General features: G+C 46.8%; 1 protein-coding gene across 1 annotated transcript; it reads right to left on the bottom strand.

The window, feature by feature from the left end:
• Positions 1 to 318: 318 nt before the first annotated feature.
• MRPS16 (mitochondrial ribosomal protein S16) lies at positions 319 to 21667 on the bottom strand. The gene is made up of 3 exons (XM_063943542.1): positions 21441 to 21667; positions 12189 to 12449; positions 319 to 606 (listed from the first exon to the last, which is right to left on the bottom strand). The coding sequence occupies exons 1-3, from the start codon at positions 21451 to 21453 to the stop codon at positions 479 to 481; spliced, it is 402 nt and encodes a 133-aa protein (XP_063799612.1). The 5' UTR covers positions 21454 to 21667; the 3' UTR covers positions 319 to 478.
• Positions 21668 to 21894: the final 227 nt, after the last annotated feature.

Here is a 21894-nt window from a genome sequence, read left to right as displayed (position 1 = left end):
GCTTCAACAACCTCATCCAGAGCCCGGTCTGACGGCAGCTGTATTCTGTATATGCTCAGATAGCCATCAGCCCACCATACGCTAATGAGCAGCCTGTCTAATGAAAGCACATACGTTGTAGCTATAACTTACAAGACACCGCTTCCATTTATCATTTCTAATAGCTCTCGGCTAATTACGACAACGGCTACCTACATACAGGAAACCAATCACTTTTATCACATAGCACAATGATGTCCATTTACTGTAGATAAAGAAAAAAAAATTGACTACAAAATTCCCAAATTAAAATCTCTGCTTAACAAAAAACGTGTTCAATTTATTTTTCTACCGCTTTTATTTTCTATAAACACAAATATTGAAATAATAAAATTCTCTTAAGAGGGGCGATCAGCACAAATTCCTGGGAATTCCCGAACATTCCCTTAACATAACAATGTCTATTGTTCTATGCACAAGTGCCAAGTGGCTGCGGGTCTCAGGCCCGCTCCTCTTCCTCCCCCTCCACACATTCTGTAGGCTGTTCAGCTTCCTTTTCTTTGGCCTTTATTAATCTCTCCGCTGCAGTAATGGTCATTGGGTGCAGAGGGAAAAACCCAGCAAGTCCTAGAAATAAGGGACAAAATTAATTGGAACACAGCAAATGCACATTAAACACACACAAATATGCACATAAAATACAAAAACAAATTTAACATGACATTGTGTGTGTTGTGTGCACACTGCTCACACATCACTGCCATAGGCTGCTTTATGTGCAGTGGTACATTCAGTATGTTACATGTTGTGTAAAGATTGCTTCTCCAGTGCTGTGGATGCAACATAAGTGGGTGAACCCTCTGAAAGAACTGGAAGATAACCATTAGCAGCACTAAGGCCGTAGACTTGGTTACACAACACAGTAATTATGGAGGCAGGTGATCCTTTTAGGAATGTACTAATGATGACTGTCAGAGGGTCATGACTCTTTGCTGGAACAAAAAGTATGACTCAGGCTAGATGAGTCTGCCTACTGTATAGACAACAAAGCCTGGAGCCAGTGACAATGCGGCCAATGCTGAAACACAGTGTGGCTGGAACTGGACAGTGCGTTCATTGTCATGGGGACGTCAGCACCAATCAGCCTTCTGATCCCTCTCATTGGTTGTGATAGTTGCTATATTTCTCTGGCTACAGACCAGAGTGTGCTTTGTCTATTGGGCGAATGTGTACATTTGTTTCAGTCAGTCCATACTCAGAGGTATATATGTACGATGATCTAGGATTCCAGATTAATGGTGTTTCTATAATTACTCCATTGCAGCATATAACTCAAAGTGTTAGAAAGAGCCCCCCGCCCCGCCCCCCTACCTTCACCTCCTTGCTCTCGCTTACACAGCCCGCCCACACCCCTCCCCTAAAGAGGAATAAATTCCTGACCCGGGCACAGCTGTACCCCGCAGATTGCAGAGAGACAGTGGAGGCAGGGAGATAGGGTATATAGGGAAAGGGGGAAGGGGATATGTTCTGCACCAGCTACTAATTCTGAATCTTTGTTATTTGAAAAGGAAGAAGAAACCCCGATAAATGTCCATCAGTTTAATTAGGTACTAATTACTGGACGTTCGGGGGTGCTACCAGAGACAAGTTGAATTATGCAAAGAAAAAGAAGAGGAAAGAATGTCTCTTTGCTGGCGCACAGATGAAAATTAAAAATTAACTTTTAATAGATTCGTTAAAATTGTCTAACCACGAAATAAAGAAAGTGCAATAAACTAATGTGAAATAATTCCCATATATGGTGAAATGAAAATAAATGATTAAAATCAAGGTTCGCTACCTGTGTCGTGTCTTTATTAATCCAAATTGAATGTATCCAAAGCAGACTATGCTGTATTCATACAATTCATTATATCAATTGTGGGCTTATTAATTAACGATGATTAGCCCAATATTAGAATGTTGAATACTTTATAATATTTGTTGATTATTTACTGATAGTTATATCATGAGTTTAGCAAAAGTTCTCAATATCATTCATTACAACATTCCTCCAGCAGTAGCTTCCCTCATTTCAAGCCAGTGTAATCTCCTATAGTAACTCTAGCTATTATGGTAAGGTACCGTGTGGCTACTAAGGAGAGGGTGTCAGCATGTAAATAAATGCTGAGTATTGAGTGAATGATATGAATACATAGGGATATTTAATAGTTCTCCCACTGTTTTAAGTGGGGCTATTAATAAACAGTTATTTTACTGGGGAGATCACTTTAAGTAGAGAGAGACATATCCTTCCACAATGGTTACATTTGTTACAATGAATGCTATGTAGCTAATAAATCACTCCTACAGCAATAGCTTCCTTTATTATAAACAAGTCGGTGTAATATCCCACAGTCACTGTTGTTATTATCATAGGATACAGTGTGGCTGCAGGGGAGAGCTTCTCATAAAGAAGGAAGAAGCATCAAAATGTGTCTCCTTATAAAGAAAAGTACTTGTAAGTTCTACAATACAAATTGTGTATTCTGTTCATGTGTCTCCACTATATTGATTATATTTGTGCATTAGACATGCACCTGTATGTTCTGAATGGGGCTGCTGAGGAACACAGTGGTTTTACTGTACATATTTTAAATAGAGGGAAATGTATCTTTCCACAATAGCTGCATTTGTTACAATGAGTGCCATGTAGTTGTTAAATCACATCATTATATGCCAACCCTATAACTGAGTAACTATACAGTAATTAGCTTATCCCTATATTTTGTTTATTACTGATAGCTTAGTGTATAAGAGAGCACACGGTTCTGAACAGTAAGTTGTCCCTTAACTAGCATGTCAAGGCTGTAATTAATGCAGACTGTAATTGTTATTAGCTATATATTAATTAGATTGCTGTTTGTGCTTGTTTAGATGTACACAATTGTTGCAGCTACAAGTAAATCTTATATCATTCAGATGTCTCCCTATTATCAGAGGGAGCTTTCTGTTACTGTGTCAGTCTATATTCAGTAATGTAACTTGTTAGCTGGCAGCACAGTATATAGAATAGAAATAGTGCCAGCTTAATCTCTCCAAAGGGATCCCCGTTACTGTAACAATCTATCTTTTGTATAACAACACTCAGGGTTGGGTTAAACTGATACTAGTCTGATCACTCATTACTTTCCAAAGAGAACCTCTCTTGCAGTGACACTCTTTGTGCAGTATCTCCCACATGCATTGCTACACATTCACCACCATGATACCCAGCCTAAATTCAATGTTCCTTTTCTAGAACACATGAACTTTTTATGCCATAAACTAGTTCTGCTTTTATCTAGATACATTCATTAATATTAAGTATATTAGGACCAGGTAGCGGCCATGACGCCGCCGACACGTGTTTCGTGCTTTAGACTTTTTCAGGGCAGGGAGATAAGGAGAGAGTGTTGATTTTGCAGCAATTTTTTTTTTTTTTTTTTTTTTTTTTTTAAGGCTAAACCCACCTGACTTTACACTTCAAAAAACCCCAGAATTAATTCCCGCTGCTAAACTGCTAAAATAAATAAATAAATAATAAAATCGGCACTTCTGACAAACTAAAATTAACGACATTTGTCCCTGAGTGTTTCTCAAATCCGATCATCGCATACCCCCTCAACAGCTCATGTCGTCTGTGGAAACAAGTAGTAAAATCATTGCTGCAATCACACGTAAATGCTGAAAACATGGGCCCTCATTCCGAGTTGATCGCTCGCTAGCTACTTTTAGCAGCCGTGCAAACGCATAGTCGCCGGCCACGGGGGAGTGTATTTTTGCTTTGCAGGAGTGCGAACGCCTGTGCAGCAGAGCGCCTGCAAACGCATTTTGTGCAGAACAATACCAGCCCTGTAGTTACTTATCCTGTGCGATGATTGCTGGGCAAGTATCTGATGTCATTACCGTGTAATTCGTCGCAGCAAACGCCCGGCCACGCCTGCGTTTTTCCAAACACTCCCAGAAAACGGTCAGTTGACATAAACTCCCACTTCCTGTCACTCTCCTTGTGATCGGCTGTGCGACTGAAAGCGTCGCTAGAACCTGTACAAAACCACGATGCTCTTTGTACCCGTACGCCGTGCATGCGCAGTTTTGCCGTTTTTTTTTTAACTGACCGCTAGCTGCCATTGGTCGCTGCGTAGCGATCAACTCGGAATGAGGGCCATGAGCTGTTGAGGGTGTGCGTGAGGCCTGGATTTGGAAAACCCTGCTCTGCTTTTTAGTTATATTCTCTCAGGTTCCCCAGTACGAGCTGGCAACCAGTGGAGAAATATGGGCTGGAACGTAATGAAGACAGAGTTCAGCGGCCGTGCGGGATTCCGGACGAATGCAGACTTTTTTTTTATTTTTAAAGGGGCAATCATGTACAAGGCTAAATCATGCTTTGTACATGATTGCCCCTTTAAAAAAACAAAAACGTCAGAGTTCGGCCGGCATTCCGCACAGACGCCGAACTCTTCATTACATCCAGCACACGATGTTGTTGGGAGGAAGGTACAGATGTGTCCTCGTACAACTAGCCACAATATACCATGCAGCGCGAGTGAGGTCCCATTGACTCTGCTTGAGTCAAGCATCTTTTAGCCATCCTTTGCCGGAAAAAGCAACTTAGTTGCAAACAGATGCGACAAGCTGCTGCATGAGACTATATAATAATTTCATATGTGACACTTGTATATCTGTGTGCATCCGAGTCTGTGTACGAAGCACAACAGAACTTGGTTTGAGAAAAAGCCACTTCTGCTGCATCAGAGCAACTCCTGTACAGAGTCAGACTCAGTCTCACACAGATATACAAGTGTTGCATATCAAATTCAGCAGCGTAGTCTCAGGAAGCAGATCGTCACATATACGTTTGAATATTTTTCAGCCGAAAAAGAGGGGCTGTTTAGTGTGACTGCAGCAATTATGTATGAGGACACATCTGTACATCAGAAGTAAAGCATGGTTTCCTCGCAGGTAATGAGTAGATCTAAGTGATATAGATTTTCACTTGTTAGCTATAGCATGACTCCGAGCATTACTAAAACGGGATCAGTATGATTTGGCGATGGACGGGATGCCGGCAGCTAGAATACAGACAGCGGCATCCAGTCTAACAGAATCCCGATAGTCCCCAAGTAAGCCCCCTACCCTAATCCTTCCCGGTGGTGTCTAACCCTAACCCTTCCTTCCCCGCTGCCTAATAATAGCCCACCCTCCCCGCTTGATGCCTTACCCTAACCTCCCCTTCTATGTGCCTAAGGTCCATTAACATTAGACGATGTCGCTCTGTGAGCGACGACGTCTAATGTTTCCCCTCCCGGGCCGGTCGGTCGGCGGCCGCCTGTACACACTGAGCGATATGACCGCTCATATAGCTCAGTGACGTCACGCCTCCGCCAGCTGTGCACGAAGGTCGTGAACGACAGTCCAGATCCTGCATGCGTGCACTGGCGACGATCGTTGCCGACCCGCGGTGCCGCGCATCGGTCGAAGCTGGCGGCATATACACTTGCCGAAAAAATTAGCGACATCGCTCATTTTATTGGCAAGTGTGTATGGGCCTTAACCCTAACCTTCCCAGCCCTGCAATCTAACCCTAACCCCCCCACCACGGCAGAATGCCATCGCATCCCACTGTCCGGACGATTGGGATGCTGTCTGTTGGCAATGTGACGCCGGCATCCTCTGCGGCATTGCCTCCTGCTTCGGGATCCCGGCTTCGGTATTTTGACCGCCGTGATCCCATCTGTCGGGAAGCTAACGGCTTCCCACTAAAACACGGCAAATCAGTAACAGTCACTATTGTCTGGGCATTTTACATGTGTTCCTAATTTCTGTCTAAGTTGTGTTTCATTGATCATGAAGAAATCTGAAATTTAGAGACATCAAACACTTTACTAACATAAATGTTCACAGTCAAGGAGCTGAATTCTGAATGATTCATAAGTAGCCATTCAACGGACATGGGCCCAAATGTATTAAGCCTTCAAAAAGTGATAAAGTGGAGATGGATAAAGAGAGATAAAGTACCAGCCAATCAGCTTCCTAACTGCCATGTAACAGGATGTGTTTGAAAAAATAAGAATTTACTTACCGATAATTCTATTTCTCGGAGTCCGTAGTGGATGCTGGGGTTCCTGAAAGGACCATGGGGAATAGCGGCTCCGCAGGAGACAGGGCACAAAAGTAAAGCTTTTACAGGTCAGGTGGTGTGTACTGGCTCCTCCCCCTATGACCCTCCTCCAGACTCCAGTTAGGTACTGTGCCCGGACGAGCGTACACAATAAGGGAGGATTTTGAATCCCGGGTAAGACTCATACCAGCCACACCAATCACACCGTACAACTTGTGATCTAAACCCAGTTAACAGTATGATAACAGAGGAGCCTCTGAAAGATGGCTTCCTAAACAATAACCCGAATTAGTTAACAATAACTATGTACAAGTATTGCAGATAATCCGCACTTGGGATGGGCGCCCAGCATCCACTACGGACTCCGAGAAATAGAATTATCGGTAAGTAAATTCTTATTTTCTCTATCGTCCTAAGTGGATGCTGGGGTTCCTGAAAGGACCATGGGGATTATACCAAAGCTCCCAAACGGGCAGGAGAGTGCGGATGACTCTGCAGCACCGAATGAGAGAACTCCAGGTCCTCCTTTGCCAGGGTATCAAATTTGTAAAAATTTACAAACGTGTTCTCCCCTGACCACGTAGCTGCTCGGCAGAGTTGTAATGCCGAGACCCCTCGGGCAGCCGCCCAAGATGAGCCCACCTTCCTTGCGGAATGGGCCTTAACAGATTTAGGCTGTGGCAGGCCTGCCACAGAATGTACAAGTTGAATTTTGTTACAAAACCAACGAGCAATCGACTGCTTAGAAGCAGGTGCACCCAACTTGTTGGGTGCATACAGTATAAACAGCGAGTCAGATTTTCTGACTCCAGCCGTCCTTTAAATGTATATTTTTAAGGCTCTGACAACGTCCAACAACTTGGAGTCCTTCAAGTCGTCTGTAGCCGCAGGCACTACAATAGGCTGGTTCAGGTGAAACGCTGATACCACCTTAGGGAGAAAATGCGGACGCGTCCGCAGCTCTGCCCTATGTCGAATGGAAAATTATATAAGGGCTTTTATAAGACAAAGCCGCCAGTTCAGATACTCTCCCGGCCGAAGCCAGGGCCAGTAACATAGTCACTTTCCATGTGAGATATTTCAAATCCACATTCTTTAGTGGTTCAAACCAATTGGATTTGAGGAAATCTAAAACTACATTTAGATCCCACGGTGCCACCTTAGGCACCACAGGAGGCTGTATATGCAGTACTCCTTTGATAAAAATCTGGACCTCAGGGACTGAGGCCAATTCTTTGTGGAAGAATATTGATAGGGCCGAAATTTGAACCTTAATAGATCCCAATTTGAGACCCATAGACAATCCTGATTGCAGGAAATGTAGGAAAACGACCCAGTTGAAATTCCTCCATCGGAGCACTCCGCTGCTCGCACCACGCAACATATTTTCGCCAAATACGGCGATAATGCTTCGCGGTGACTTCCTTCCTTGCCTTTATCAAGGTAGGAATGACTTCTTCTGGAATGCCTTTTCCTTTTAGGATCTGGCATTCAACGCCATGCCGTCAAACGCAGCCGCGGTAAGTCTTGAAAAAGACAAGGACCCTGCTGAAGCAGGTCCCTTCTCAGAAGTAGAGGCCACGGATCGTCCGTGACCATCTCTTGAAGTTCCGGGTACCAAGTCCTTCTTGGCCAATCCGGAGCCACTAGTCTTACTCCTCTTTGCCGTATAATCCTCAATACCTTTGGTATGAGAGGCAGAGGAGGAAACACATATACCGACTGGTACACCCAAGGTGTTACCAGCGCGTCCACAGCTATTGCCTGCGGATCTCTTGACCTGGCGCAATACCTGTCCAGTGTTTTGTTGAGGCGAGACGCCATCATGTCCACCATTGGTTTTACCCAACGGTTTAATAGCATGTGGAAAACTTCTGGATGAAGTCCCCACTCTCCCGGGTGAAGGTCGTGTCTGCTGAGGAAGTCTGCTTCCCAGTTGTCCACGCCCGGGATGAATACTGCTGACAGTGCTATCACGTGATTCTCCGCCCAGCGAAGGATCCTGGCAGCTTCTGCCATTGCCCTCCTGCTTCTTGTGCCGCCCTGTCTGTTTACATGGGCGACTGCCGTGATGTTGTCCGACTGGATCAACACCGGTCTTCCTTGAAGCAGAGGTTCCGCCTGGCTTAGAGCATTGTAGATTGCTCTTAGTTCCAGAATGCTTATGTGAAGAGACTTTTTCAGGCTCGACCACACTCCCTGGAAATTTCTTCCCTGTGTGACTGCTCCCCAGCCTCTCAGGCTGGCATCCGTGGTCACCAGGATCCAATCCTGCATGCCGAATCTGCGGCCCTCCAATAGATGAGCCTCCTGCAACCACCACAGAAGGGATACCCTTGTCCTCGGCGACAGGGTTATCCGCAGGTGCATCTGAAGATGCGACCCTGACCATTTGTCCAACAGATCCCTTTGCATGGAATCTGCCGAAAGGGATTGCTTCGTAAGAAGCTACCATTTTTTCCCAGGACTCTTGTGCATTGATGTACAGACACCTTTCCTGGTTTTAGGAGGTTCCTGACCAGGTCAGATAACTCCTTGGCTTTTTCTTCGGGAAGAAAAACCTTTTTCTGAACTGTGTCCAGAATCATCCCCAGGAACAGCAGACGAGTTGTCGGCATTAATTGGGATTTTGGAATATTCAGAATCCATCCGTGCTGCTTTAGCACCTCTTGAGATAGTGCTAAACCCATCTCTAGCTGTTCTCTGGACCTTGCCCTTATTAGGAGATCGTCCAAGTATGGGATAATTAATACGCCTTTTCTTCGAAGAAGAAATATTATCTCGGCCATTACCTTTGTAAAGACCCGAGGTGCCGTGGACAAACCAAACGGCAGCGTCTGAAACTGATAGTGACAGTTTTGTACAACGAACCTGAGGTACCCCTGGTGTGAGGGGTAATTGGAACGTGGAGATACGCATCCTTGATGTCCAAGGATACCATAAAGTCCCCTTCTTCCAGGTTCGCTATCACTGCTCTGAGTGACTCCATCTTGAACTTGAACTTCTTTATGTATAGGTTCAAGGACTTCAGATTTAGAATAGGCCTTACCGAGCCATCCGGCTTCGGTACCACAAATAGAGTGGAATAATACCCCTTCCCTTGTTGTAGAAGAGGTACCTTGACTATCACCTGCTGAGAATACAGCTTGTGAATGGCTTCCAAAACCGTCTCCCCTTCTGAGGGGGACGTTGGTAAAGCAGACTTCAGGAAACGGCGAGGTGGCTCTGTCTCTAATTTCAACCTGTACCCCTGAGATATTATCTGCAGGATCCAGGGATTTACCTGCGAGTGAGCCCACTGCGCGCTGTAATTTTTGAGACGACCGCCTACCGCCCCCGAGTCCGCTTGCGAAGCCCCAGCGTCATGCTGAGGCTTTTGTAGAAGCCGGGGAGGGCTTCTGTTCCTGGGAAGGAGCTGCCTGTTGCTGTCTCTTCCCTCGTCCTCTGCCTCGTGGCAGATATGAATAGCCCTTTGCTCTCTTATTTTTAAAGGAACGAAAGGGCTGCGGTTGAAAGGTCGGTGCCTTTTTCTGTTGGGGAGTGACTTGAGGTAGAAAGGTGGATTTCCCGGCCGTAGCCGTGGCCACCAAATCCGATAGACCGACCTCAAATAACTCCTCTACGCATCGCCTGTCCACTGTCGTGTCCATAAAGCTCTTCTGGCCGAAATGGACCTAGCACTTACCCGTGATGCCAGTGTGCAGATATCTCTCTGTGCATCACGCATATAAAGAAATGCATCCTTTATTTGTTCTAACGACAGTAAAATATTGTCCCTGTCCAGGGTATCAATATTTTCGATCAGGGACTCTGACCAAACTACCCCAGCACTGCACATCCAGGCAGTCGCAATAGCTGGTCGTAGTATAACACCTGCATGTGTGTATATACCTTTTTGGATATTTTCCATCCTCCTATCTGATGGATCTTTAAGTGCGTCCGTCTCAGGAGAGGGTAACGCCACTTGTTTTGATAAGCGTGTTAGCGCTTTGTCCACCCTAGGAGGTGTTTCCCAGCGCTCCCTAACCTCTGGCGGGAAAGGGTATAAAGCCAATAACTTCTTTGAAATTAGCAGTTTTTTATCGGGGCACCCCACGCTTCATCACACACGTCATTTAATTCTTCTGATTCGGTAAAACTACTGGTAGTTTTTTCACACCCCACATAATACCCTGTTTAGTGGTACCTGTAGTATCAGCTAAATGTAACATCTCCTTTATTGCCAAAATCATATAACGTGTGGCCCTACTGGAAAATACGGTTGATTCGTCACCTTCACCACCGGAATCAGTGCCTGTGTCTGGGTCTGTGTCGACCGACTGAGGCAAGGGACGTTTTACAGCCCCTGACGGTGTTTGAGGCGCCTGGACAGACACTAATTGAGTGTCCGGCCGCCTCATGTCGGCAAACGACTGCTTAAGCGAGTTGACGCTATCCCGTAATTCCACAAATAAAGGCATCCATTCTGGTGTCGACCCCCTAGGAGGTGACATCCTCATATTTGGCAATTGCTCCGCCTCCACACCAATAACGTCCTCATACATGTCGACACACACGTACCGACACACAGCAGACACACAGGGAATGCTCTATACGAAGACAGGACCCACTAGCCCTTTGGGGAGACAGAGGGAGAGTCTGCCAGCACACACCAAAAAGCGCTATATATGACAGGGATAGCCTTATGATTAAGTGCTCCCTTATAGCTGCTTTTATATTAATATATTGCCATTTATTCTGCCCCCCCTCTCTGTTATACCCTGTTTCTGTAGTGCAGTGCAGGGGAGAGACCTGGGAGCCTTCCTGACCAGCGGAGCTGTGACAGAAAATGGCGCCGTGTGCTGAGGAGATAGGCCCCGCCCCTTTTTCGGCGGGCTCGTCTCCCGCTATTTAGTACATTTAGGCAGGGGTAAATATCTCCATATAGCCTCTGGGGCTATATGTGAGGTATTTTTAGCCTTTTTAAAGGTTTTCATTTGCCTCCCAGGGCGCCCCCCCCCAGCGCCCTGCACCCTCAGTGACTGCCGTGTGAAGTGTGCTGAGAGGAAAATGGCGCACAGCTGCAGTGCTGTGCGCTACCTTAAGAAGACTGCAGGAGTCTTCAGCCGCCGATTCTGGACCTCTTCTTGCTTCAGCATCTGTGAGGGGGCCGGCGGCGTGGCTCCGGTGACCATCCAGGCTGTACCTGTGATCGTCCCTCTGGAGCTTCATGTCCAGTAGCCAAGAAGCCAATCCATCCTGCACGCAGGTGAGTTCACTTCTTCTCCCCTCTGTCCCTCGTTGCAGTGATCCTGTTGCCAGCAGGAATCACTGTAAAATAAAAAACCTAAGCTAAACTCTCTAAGCAGCTCTTTATGAGAGCCACCTAGAATTGCACCCTTCTCGGCCGGGCACAAAAATCTAACTGGAGTCTGGAGGAGGGTCATAGGGGGAGGAGCCAGTACACACCACCTGACCTGTAAAAGCTTTACTTTTGTGCCCTGTCTCCTGCGGAGCCGCTATTCCCCATGGTCCTTTCAGGAACCCCAGCATCCACTTAGGACGATAGAGAAATGACAGTTAGGAAGCTGATTGGCTGATACTTTATCACTCTTTGCGCGTGATATAGCATTTGAATAACACCCAATCTCCTTTCTAAAGTGATCCCCGTTATCGCGCATATTGCGCCCATAGCAATCAGGTTTAGCTGCGGTAAACGGTTAGGGCACCTTGCTACCCAGGGCGGGAAGCGAGGTGAAATGACGACACCACGCACGTCAGCATAAACAGAACGAGCGTGGAAGGGGGCGGAAAGAACTGAATACCGCCCTTTACTCGTCTCCACTTTTATCACTTTCTATGTCTTAATACATTTGGGCTATGGTACTGTAAATGGAAGTCAAAGTGGTTGCACTGTTTCCAACCTTCTGACACAGCTCAGTTTGAGCTTTGTTTTTAATAGATTTGACAGTTCGCAATTCTCAGTCTAATGTATCTCGGCCTACTGCAGCTTACTTATCACATATGGTCATTATTTCTAATACAGTTGGTTAAACAATGAATATTGATCACACAGGTGTAACATTACCTAGTAACTTTGCCACTGGTTTGGTAACATGTGCTCCGCAAGCAATCCAGTATTTGATTCTCTCTATGTTGAGGCTTACAAGTTTCTCATTGAACATATTAGGCAATGGGTCATACGTGCCAAGTTTATCCAAGTGCTTCCCATCCCGGGCTCGTTTGTTGTGAGCGGCAACAATGCGAAAGAATTTCCTGTTAGCGCAGCCTCCAAGTGCCAATCTAATCACCACGTACCCTTCATGGTAACGCTTCAAGAGCTGGGATGCTGGAAAAGAGAACAGCGATCACTCACGTGCTTCATGATAGATAACATTAGATGTAACAATGGCACAGCTGATGAAGCCTGTATATGAGGCATGGAACATCACAGTATTTCACTGGTCAGGGCGCTTAATACATAATACAAGAATAGCTAGACATAGGGGAACACTCAGAATACAATACGTCCCTTTTTGTTAGAGGGGTTGATGATTCCTATGGAGTTCTCTTGTCTTCCATTCACTCCGTGTTGAACGTGTTTATATGAAAAAAATATATATTAATACAACAAAGTATAATGGGCATAATTTCAATTTGATTGTAGATGTGCTGCTGTAAAGGAAAGGGATGTAGATGGATAGCACAGGGCTACCCCCCCCCCCCCCACACCCCCCGCAAGGGTGCAAAAGCATCGCACAGTAGCGATGCTTTTGCACCCGCTGAGTAGCTCCCTGCCAGCGCAGCTCCTGCATGCTGGCAGGCCGCTACTTGCCGCATCCCGGGTCGCAGCGATCTGCGTGTGACGTAACGCAGCAGCCACGGCCCGCCCCCGCAACGGTCCGGACACACTTCCGTTGTCTGGACCGCGACCTGCCAACGGTGTTCTAATACCGTTGCCCCTCCTGCCCCGCGACCACCTCTGCCTGTCAATCAGACAGAGGCGCTTTTAACATCTCACTGAGCTCCCAGGGTGCGCACGTGCACTCTACATAGGGGTTCAGACTGTAGGCCCAATGTGTAGTACTGTCAAAAGTCAAAGCAATATAAAACTGTATCGCATCTTCTTATGGATAGTTTTTCTTTTAGACATGTAGGCGTACCCCACTAACACCAGGTGTTGATTACATAAAGGTATCTTTTTTTGTACACGTAGAGGCTACTTGGTGAAAACATATAGCAGTTTCTTTACTAGCAGTCAGGCATACAAGATCTGTTAGGGTAGGTGTACCACACACACAGAAAACGATGCTGGTGTAGTCGCACCTGGGTTTCTTTGTATTCCAAGTTGCTTCTTACATTTTCTACCCAGTTGGTAGGGGGTGTAGTTAATATCCAGGCGGTCAGAATACTGATGCTGGGATCCTGACCGCCGAGAAATCAGACAGCTGCGCCAGGGCTATTCCCACTCGTGGGTGTCCACGACGCCCATAGCCTATAAGAGGTATTCTAGCACTCGCCCCACTGCCGGCATTCTGTCGGCCGAGATCCCGGCGTTGGTAATCTGACCACCAGGATCCCATACCCAACCCATTGGTAGGTGCTCCACCATATGATAAACCAGAAAAAAATTATGGTATAATTAAGCGTATGTATTTTTTTAAAAGGGATTATACCGGCATTGTTTTCCGTGAATGGGGTACGCCTACCCATCTAAAAGAAAAACTATCCATAAGAAGATGTGATGGAGTTTTATATTGCTTTGACTTTTGACCGTACCACACATTGTACTTTTTTTTATTTTTATTTTTTTCATGCAAACACGTTCAACACGGATTGAATGGAAGACAAGAGAACTCCATAGGAATCATCACCCCATCTAACAAATAGGGACGTATTCTGAGTATTCCTCTATGTCTAACTATTCTTGTAATATCTATTAACTACCCTGACCTGTGAAATCTGGTCCACCTTCTTTTTTGACCTGTTAAGTATCTATCTATGTGGTGTTATATATCTATGTGGTGTTATCCCTGTGTGACTCTATTACACTAATTTGGACTGCTGTACGCACAATTTGAAGAACAATGCATTTTTTGCCTATGGAACATCAGTGACATACAACATTACTGGGTGTTATTCATCTATAATACAGAGATGTAACAACGTCCCCAACACGGAAGTGATGGGACAACTCTCCAGTTATTATTAAATATTAAACTGGTAAATGATACAGTTACTATCAATTAGGACTTCAAGTAAAACTATCCATCCCTTTCCTTTACAGCAGGAGGGCATCTGAATTGGTTTATTAACATATAGCACAAAAACTTCCCTGGTGCCCTCGGGAGTGTCTGCAATATAGTGCACCCAGATTGCAAATTTGGAGCCAGACCTTAGACCACGCTATCTTTTATCTCAGGTCTCGTCTTCCATACTGTACACCACAACTCCCTGCCTCGGGTGCCCAGTAAAGCTGGATACACATTAGACGATTTTTAAAATTATTTGCCTGACTCCACCGTGCGCCCACTATATTGCCGACGCTTCCACGTGTTGTCACTTGCAACGTTCGTCATACCTGCATGCAGCTACTCAGGGCCACCACCGTCGTTCAGTCACTGCTGGCATCGACAAGTGTGTACGCACTTGCTGATGTCGGCTCCCCCGCTGGGTCCTGTCGTGCTAGGTATACATCATCTAATCTGCACCCAGCTTTACAGTATGATGAATGCATGTCTAAAGGTCAACGTTTAAATTTAACATCTGGACTATTAGCTTCTGCCTATCATTTCACATAATGTACCTAATAAAATGACCGCTACTAGCGGACTGGTTGCTATGGGCAACTTTTTTTTTTCTTTAGAAGGCTTAATACATCTCCTCCCAAATTCCCTGTGCCAGTTAGTACGATCTAATCTATGTCGCCCATGAGAGGGAGAAGGGAAAAATAAGATTTTACTCACCGGTAAATCTATTTCTCGTAGTCCGTAGTGGATGCTGGGAACTCCGTAAGGACCATGGGGAATAGATGGGCTCCGCAGGAGACTGGGCACTCTAAAAGAAAGATTAGGTACTATCTGGTGTGCACTGGCTCCTCCCTCTATGCCCCTCCTCCAGACCTCAGTTAGGATACAGTGCCCGGAAGAGCTGTCACAATAAGGAAGGATTTTGAATCCCGGGTAAGACTCATACCAGCCACACCAATCACACCGTATAACTCGTGATACTATACCCAGTTAACAGTATGAAATATAACTGAGCTTCTCAACAGATGGCTCAACAATAACCCTTTAGTTAGGCAATAACTATATACAAGTATTGCAGACAATCCGCACTTGGGATGGGCGCCCAGCATCCACTACGGACTACGAGAAATAGATTTACCGGTGAGTAAAATCTTATTTTCTCTGACGTCCTAGTGGATGCTGGGAACTCCGTAAGGACCATGGGGATTATACCAAAGCTCCCAAACGGGCGGGAGAGTGCGGATGACTCTGTAGCACCGAATGAGAGAACGCAAGGTCCTCCTCAGCCAGGGTATCAAATTTGTAGAATTTTGCAAACGTGTTTGCCCCTGACCAAGTTGCAGCTCGGCAAAGTTGTAAAGCCGAGACCCCTCGGCCAGCCGCCCAAGATGAGCCCACCTTCCTTGTGGAATGGGCTTTTACTGATTTAGGATGCGGCAATCCAGCCGCAGAATGCGCCAGCTGAATTGTGCTACAAATCCAGCGAGCAATAGTCTGCTTAGAAGCAGGAGCACCTATTTTGTTGGGTGCCTACAGGATAAAAAACGAGTCAGTTTTCCTGACTCCAACCGTCCCGGAAATATAAATTTTTAAGGCCCTGACTACGTCCAGAAACTTGGAATCTTCCAAGTCCCTAGTAGCCGCAGGCACTACAATAGGTTGGTTCAAGTGAAAAGCTGATACCACCTTAGGGAGAAACTGGGGACGAGTCCACAATTCTGCCCTATCCATATGGAAAATCAGATAAGGGCTTTTACATGACAAAGCCGCCAATTCTGACACACGCCTGGCCGAAGCCAAGGCCAATAACATGACCACTTTCCACGTGAGATATTTCAGATCCACAGTTTTAAGTGGCTCAAACCAATGTGATTTCAGGAAACTCAACACCACGTTGAGATCCCACGGTGCCACAGGAGGCACAAAAGGGGGCTGAATATGTAGCACTCCCTTTACAAAAGTCTGAACTTCAGGCAGTGAAGCCAGTTCTTTCTGGAAGAAAATCGACAGAGCCGAAATCTGGACCTTAATGGAACCCAATTTTAGGCCCATAGTCACTCCCGACTGTAGGAAGTGCAGAAAACGACCCAGCTGAAATTCCTCTGTTGGGGCCTTCCTGGCCTCACACCACGCAACATATTTTCGCCAAATACGGTGATAATGGTTTGCGGTTACTTCTTTCCTGGCTTTTATCAGCGTAGGAATGACTTCCTCCTGAATGCCCTTTTGCTTTAGGATCCGGAATTCAACCGCCATGCCGTCCAACGCAGCCGCGGTAAGTCTTGGAACAGACAGGGCCCCTGCTGTAGCAGATCCTGTCTGAGCGGTAGAGGCCATGGGTCCTCTGATATTATTTCTGTAAGTTCTGGGTACCAAGCTCTTCTTGGCCCATCCGGAACCACGAGTATCGTTCTTACTCCTCGTTTTCTTATTATTCTCAGTACCTTTGGTATGAGAGGCAGAGGAGGGAATACATAAACCGATTGGTACACCCACGGTGTCACTAGAGCGTCCACAGCTATTGCCTGAGGGTCCCTTGACCTGGCGCAATATCTAGTTTTTTGTTTAGGCGGGACGCCATCATGTCCACCTGTGGCCTTTCCCAACGGTTTACCAACAGTTGGAAAACTTCTGGATGAAGTCCCCACTCTCCCGGGTGTCGGTCGTGTCTGCTGAGGAAGTCTGCTTCCCAGTTGTCCACTCCCGGAATGAACACTGCTGACAGTGCTAAGACGTGATTTTCCGCCCATCGGAGAATCCTTGTGGCTTCTGCCATCGCCATCCTGCTTCTTGTGCCGCCCTGTCGGTTTACATGGGCGACTGCCGTGATGTTGTCTGATTGGATCAGTACCGGCTGGTTTTGAAGCAGAGGCCTTGCCAGACTTAGGGCATTGTAAATGGCCCTCAGTTCCAGAATATTTATGTGTAGGGACGACTCCTGACTTGACCAAAGTCCTTGGAAATTTCTTCCCTGTGTGACTGCCCCCCAGCCTCGAAGGCTGGCATCCGTGGTTACCAGGACCCAGTCCTGTATGCCGAATCTGCGGCCCTCTTGAAGATGAGCACTCTGCAGCCACCACAGTAGAGATACCCTGGTCCTTGGAGACAGGGTTATCAGCCGATGCATCTGAAGATGCGATCCCGACCACTTGTCCAAGAGGTCCCACTAAAAGGTTCTTGTATGGAACCTGCCGAATGGAATTTTGCTTCGTAAAAAGCTACCATTTTTCCCAGGACTCGTGTGCAGTGATGCACCGATACCTGTTTTGGTTTCAGGAGGTCTCTGACTAGAGATGACAGCTCCTTGGCTTTCTCCTGCGGGAGAAACACTCTTTTCTGTTCTGTGTCCAGAACCATCCCCAGGAACAGTAGGCGTGTGGTAGGAACCAGCTGTGACTTTGGAATGTATAGAATCCATCCGTGCTGTTGTAGCACTTCCCGAGATAGTGCTACTCCGACCAACAACTGCTCCTTGGACCTCGCCTTTATAAGGAGATCGTCCAAGTACGGGATAATTAAAACTCCCTTTTTTCGAAGGAGTATCATCATTTCTGCCATTACCTTGGTAAAGACCCTCGGTGCCGTGGACAGTCCAAACGGCAGTGTTTGGAATTGGTAATGGCAATCCTGTACCACAAATCTGAGGTACTCCTGGTGAGGATGGTAAATGGGGACATGTAGGTAAGCATCCTTGATGTCCAGGGATACCATGTAATCCCCCTCTTCCAGGCTTGCAATAACCGCCCTGAGCGATTCCATCTTGAACTTGAATTTTTTTATGTATGTGTTCAAGGATTTCAAATTTAAAACGGGTCTCACCGAACCGTCCAGTTTCGGTACCACAAACAGTGTGGAATAGTAACCCCGTCCTTGTTGAAGTAGGGGCACCTTGACTATCACCTGCTGGGAATACAGCTTGTGAATTGCCTCTAGCACAGCCTCCCTGCCTGAGGGAGTTGTCGGCAAGGCAGATTTGAGGAAACGGCGGGGGGGAGACGCCTCGAATTCCAGCTTGTACCCCTGAGATACTACTTGAAGGATCCAGGGATCCACCTGTGAGCGAGCCCACTGATCGCTGAAATTTTTGAGGCGGCCCCCCACCGTACCTGGCTACGCCTGTGGAGCCCCCGCGTCATGCGGTGGACTCAGAGGAAGCGGGGGAAGAATTTTGATTCTGGGAACTGGCTGACTGGTGCAGCTTTTTCCCTCTTCCCTGTGCAGAAAGGAAGCGCCTTCGACCCGCTTGCTTTTCTGAAGCCGAAAGGACTGTACCTGATAATACAGTGCTTTTCTTAGGCTGTGAGGAAACCCGAGGTAAAAAATTTTCTTCCCAGCTGTTGCTGTGGATACGAGGTCCCAGAGACCATCCCCAAACAATTCCTCACCCTTATAAGGCTCTATGTGCCTTTTAAAGTCAGCATCACCTGTCCAGTGTCGGATCTCTAATACCCTCCTGACAGAATGGACATTGCATTAATTCTGGATGCCAGCCGGCAAAATATCCCTCTGTGCATCCCTCATATATAAGACGACGTCTTATGTTCGCAAAATAGTATCCCTGTTTGACAGGGTTACAGACCACGCTGCAGCAGCACTATCTGCAGGTCTCAGTCTAGTACCTGAGTGTGTAAATACAGACTTCAGGCTAGCCTCCTGCTATTTATCAGCAGGTACCTTCAAAGTGGCTGTATCCTAAGACGGCACCTTTTTTGACAAACGTGTGAGCGCCTTATCCACCCTAGGGGATATCTCCCAACGTAACTTATCCTCTGGCGGGAAAGGGTACGCCATCAGTAACTTTTTAGAAATTACCAGTTTCTTATCGGGGGAACCCACGCTTTTTCACACTTCATTCACTCATTTGATGGGGGAACAAAACACTGCCTGCTTTTTCTCCCCACACATAAAACCCTTTTTTAGTGGTACTTGGGTTAATGTCAGAAATGTGTAACACATTTTTTATTGCCGGGATCATGTAACGGATGTTCGTAGTGGATTGTGTATATGTCTCAACCTCGTCGACACTGGAGTCAGACTCCGTGTCGACATCTGTGTCTGCCATCTGAGGGAGCGGGCGTTTTTGAGCCCCTGATGGCCTTTGAGACGCCTGGGCAGGTGCGGGCTGAGAAGCCGGCTGTCCCATAGCTGTTACGTCATCCAGCCTTTTATGTAAGGAGTTGACACTGTCGGTTAATACCTTCCACCTATCCATCCACTCTGGTGTCGGCCCACAGGGGGCGACATCCCATTTATCGGCATCTGCTCCGCCTCCACATAAGCCTCCTCATCAAACATGTCGACACAGCCGTACCGACATACCGCACACACACAGGGAATGCTCTGACTGAGGACAGGACCCCACACAGCCCTTTGGGGAGACAGAGAGAGAGTATGCCAGCACACACCAGAGCGCTATATAATGTAGGGATAAACACTATCACTGAGTGAATTTTCCCCAATAGCTGCTTGTATAAACAATATTGCGCCTAAATTTAGTGCCCCCCCTCTCTTTTTAACCCTTTGAGCCTGAAAACTACAGGGGAGAGCCTGGGGAGCTGTCTTCCAGCTACACTGTGAAGAGAAAATGGCGCCAGTGTGCCGAGGGAGATAGCTCCGCCCCTTTTTCGCAGACTTTTCTCCCGCTTTTTTATGGATTCTGGCAGGGGTAATTATCACATATATAGCCTTTGGGGCTATATATTGTGATTATTTTGCCAGCCAAGGTGTTTTTATTGCTGCTCAGGGCGCCCCCCCCCAGCGCCCTGCACCCTCAGTGACCGGAGTGTGAAGTGTGTATGAGGAGCAATGGCGCACAGCTGCAGTGCTGTGCACTACCTTGGTGAAGACTGAAGTCTTCTGCCGCCGATTTTCCGGACCATCTTCATGCTTCTGGCTCTGTAAGGGGGACGGCGGCGCGGCTCCGGGAACGAACACCAAGGACGGGTCCTGCGGTCGATCCCTCTGGAGCTAATGGTGTCCAGTAGCCTAAGAAGCCCAAGCTAGCTGCAAGCAGGTAGGTTCGCTTCTTCTCCCCTTAGTCCCTCGTTGCAGTGAGCCTGTTGCCAGCAGGTCTCACTGTAAAATAAAAAACCTAACATATACTTTCTTTCTAGGAGCTCAGGAGAGCCCCTAGTGTGCATCCAGCTCGGCCGGGCACAGAAATCTAACTGAGGTCTGGAGGAGGGGCATAGAGGGAGGAGCCAGTGCACACCAGATAGTACCTAATCTTTCTTTTAGAGTGCCCAGTCTCCTGCGGAGCCCGTCTATTCCCCATGGTCCTTACGGAGTTCCCAGCATCCACTAGGACGTCAGAGAAAAAGGAAACACGATGACAGGAATGGCAGCTCTTCAGTGAAGGGTACGGGTCGTTGGATAGACACAACTTAGGTCAACAGTCATTAGGTCGACAGGGACAATAGGTTGACGTGGTCATTAGGTCGACATGTTTTTTTTGGGGGGGACTGTTTTTGGTGTTATTTTCTTCGAAAAGTGACGGGGAACCCCAATTAGTGCACAGTGTCCCCTCGCATGGCTCGCCATGCTTCGGGCAAGGTGCCTCGATTCACTCAGCACAGGTTACCGTTCCAATCGTAGTCCACGTGGATCGTTAAGTATGAAAAAAATCCAAAAAATTAAAGAAAAAAAAGTGAACTCATGTCGACCTTTTGACCTGTCGGCATAATGACCATGTCGACCTAACGACCGTATCCCTCAGTGAATGAGACTTCACAATTTCCATGTGATTTATGTTACAACATTGTAAGATGGTGTATATTAAAAGAAACTAAAGTGAGCGATCTGTGCAGCATATTTCTGGGGAGAATGGATGTCATATTCAAGGTGTTACTTCATTAAAGTGAACAGCCCAGCAGAGCAAGTTTATCCCCTCTGCTGTGGAGGACGAGTGGGTCTCATCCTCTACATATCATCCCTTATGGCAACGTGTGTGTATATAAACACACGTATGATCACACACTGACAGAATTATGGGTGGCAGCACCCAGCAGAGCATGCTGATAGTTGTGGTTCTTGAGCAGCAGCTGGAGACCATATTAAATGTGAGAGGCAAACCTATGACCCCTGACACTTACTGAGGTGAACCATGGTGCAGCGTCCTGGACGTCCTTACAGAGACTGGGACTGTCCGGCTCCGCAGTATAACACACACCGGCCGCACTGTATCAGAGAAACCTAATATACTTATTATCACATGGGGACCCGGTACAGCTCCCCGCCCGTCCTTCTCACAGGACAGGACCCAGCCGCAGGACACAGGGCGCCGCCATTAGCAGGAAGTCGCTGCCTTTCACCCGGAAGTAGTTATTTTTCCCATCTATAGTGAAGGTCTAATGCAGTGGCAGCAGCGCACTCTAGTGGCCACTTACTGGTAATGTAGTAAGTGGCACACACACACAGAGCACATGGGAAATGATGTTACTGTCATCTTTCCTTCGCCATCCTCTTCTCTAACCTCCATCCTATTCTCTAACCTGATATATATTTTGAAAAAGAGAGCGCTAGATACCTGCAGATATTCTCTTATAC

Source organism: Pseudophryne corroboree, chromosome 10 (genome assembly GCF_028390025.1).
Source record: "Pseudophryne corroboree isolate aPseCor3 chromosome 10, aPseCor3.hap2, whole genome shotgun sequence".
In the NCBI taxonomy this organism is placed as follows: Eukaryota; Metazoa; Chordata; class Amphibia; order Anura; family Myobatrachidae; genus Pseudophryne; species Pseudophryne corroboree.
This window is presented reverse-complemented; position numbering and strand designations above follow the sequence as displayed.

Bases quoted from the DNA above. Each gene is read 5' to 3' on its own strand.
- MRPS16 (XM_063943542.1), bottom strand. The intron at 607-12,188 runs GTAATGTTACAC...CCTTATTTCTAG, and splicing joins ACCAGTGGCAAAGTTACTAG to GACTTGCTGGGTTTTTCCCT.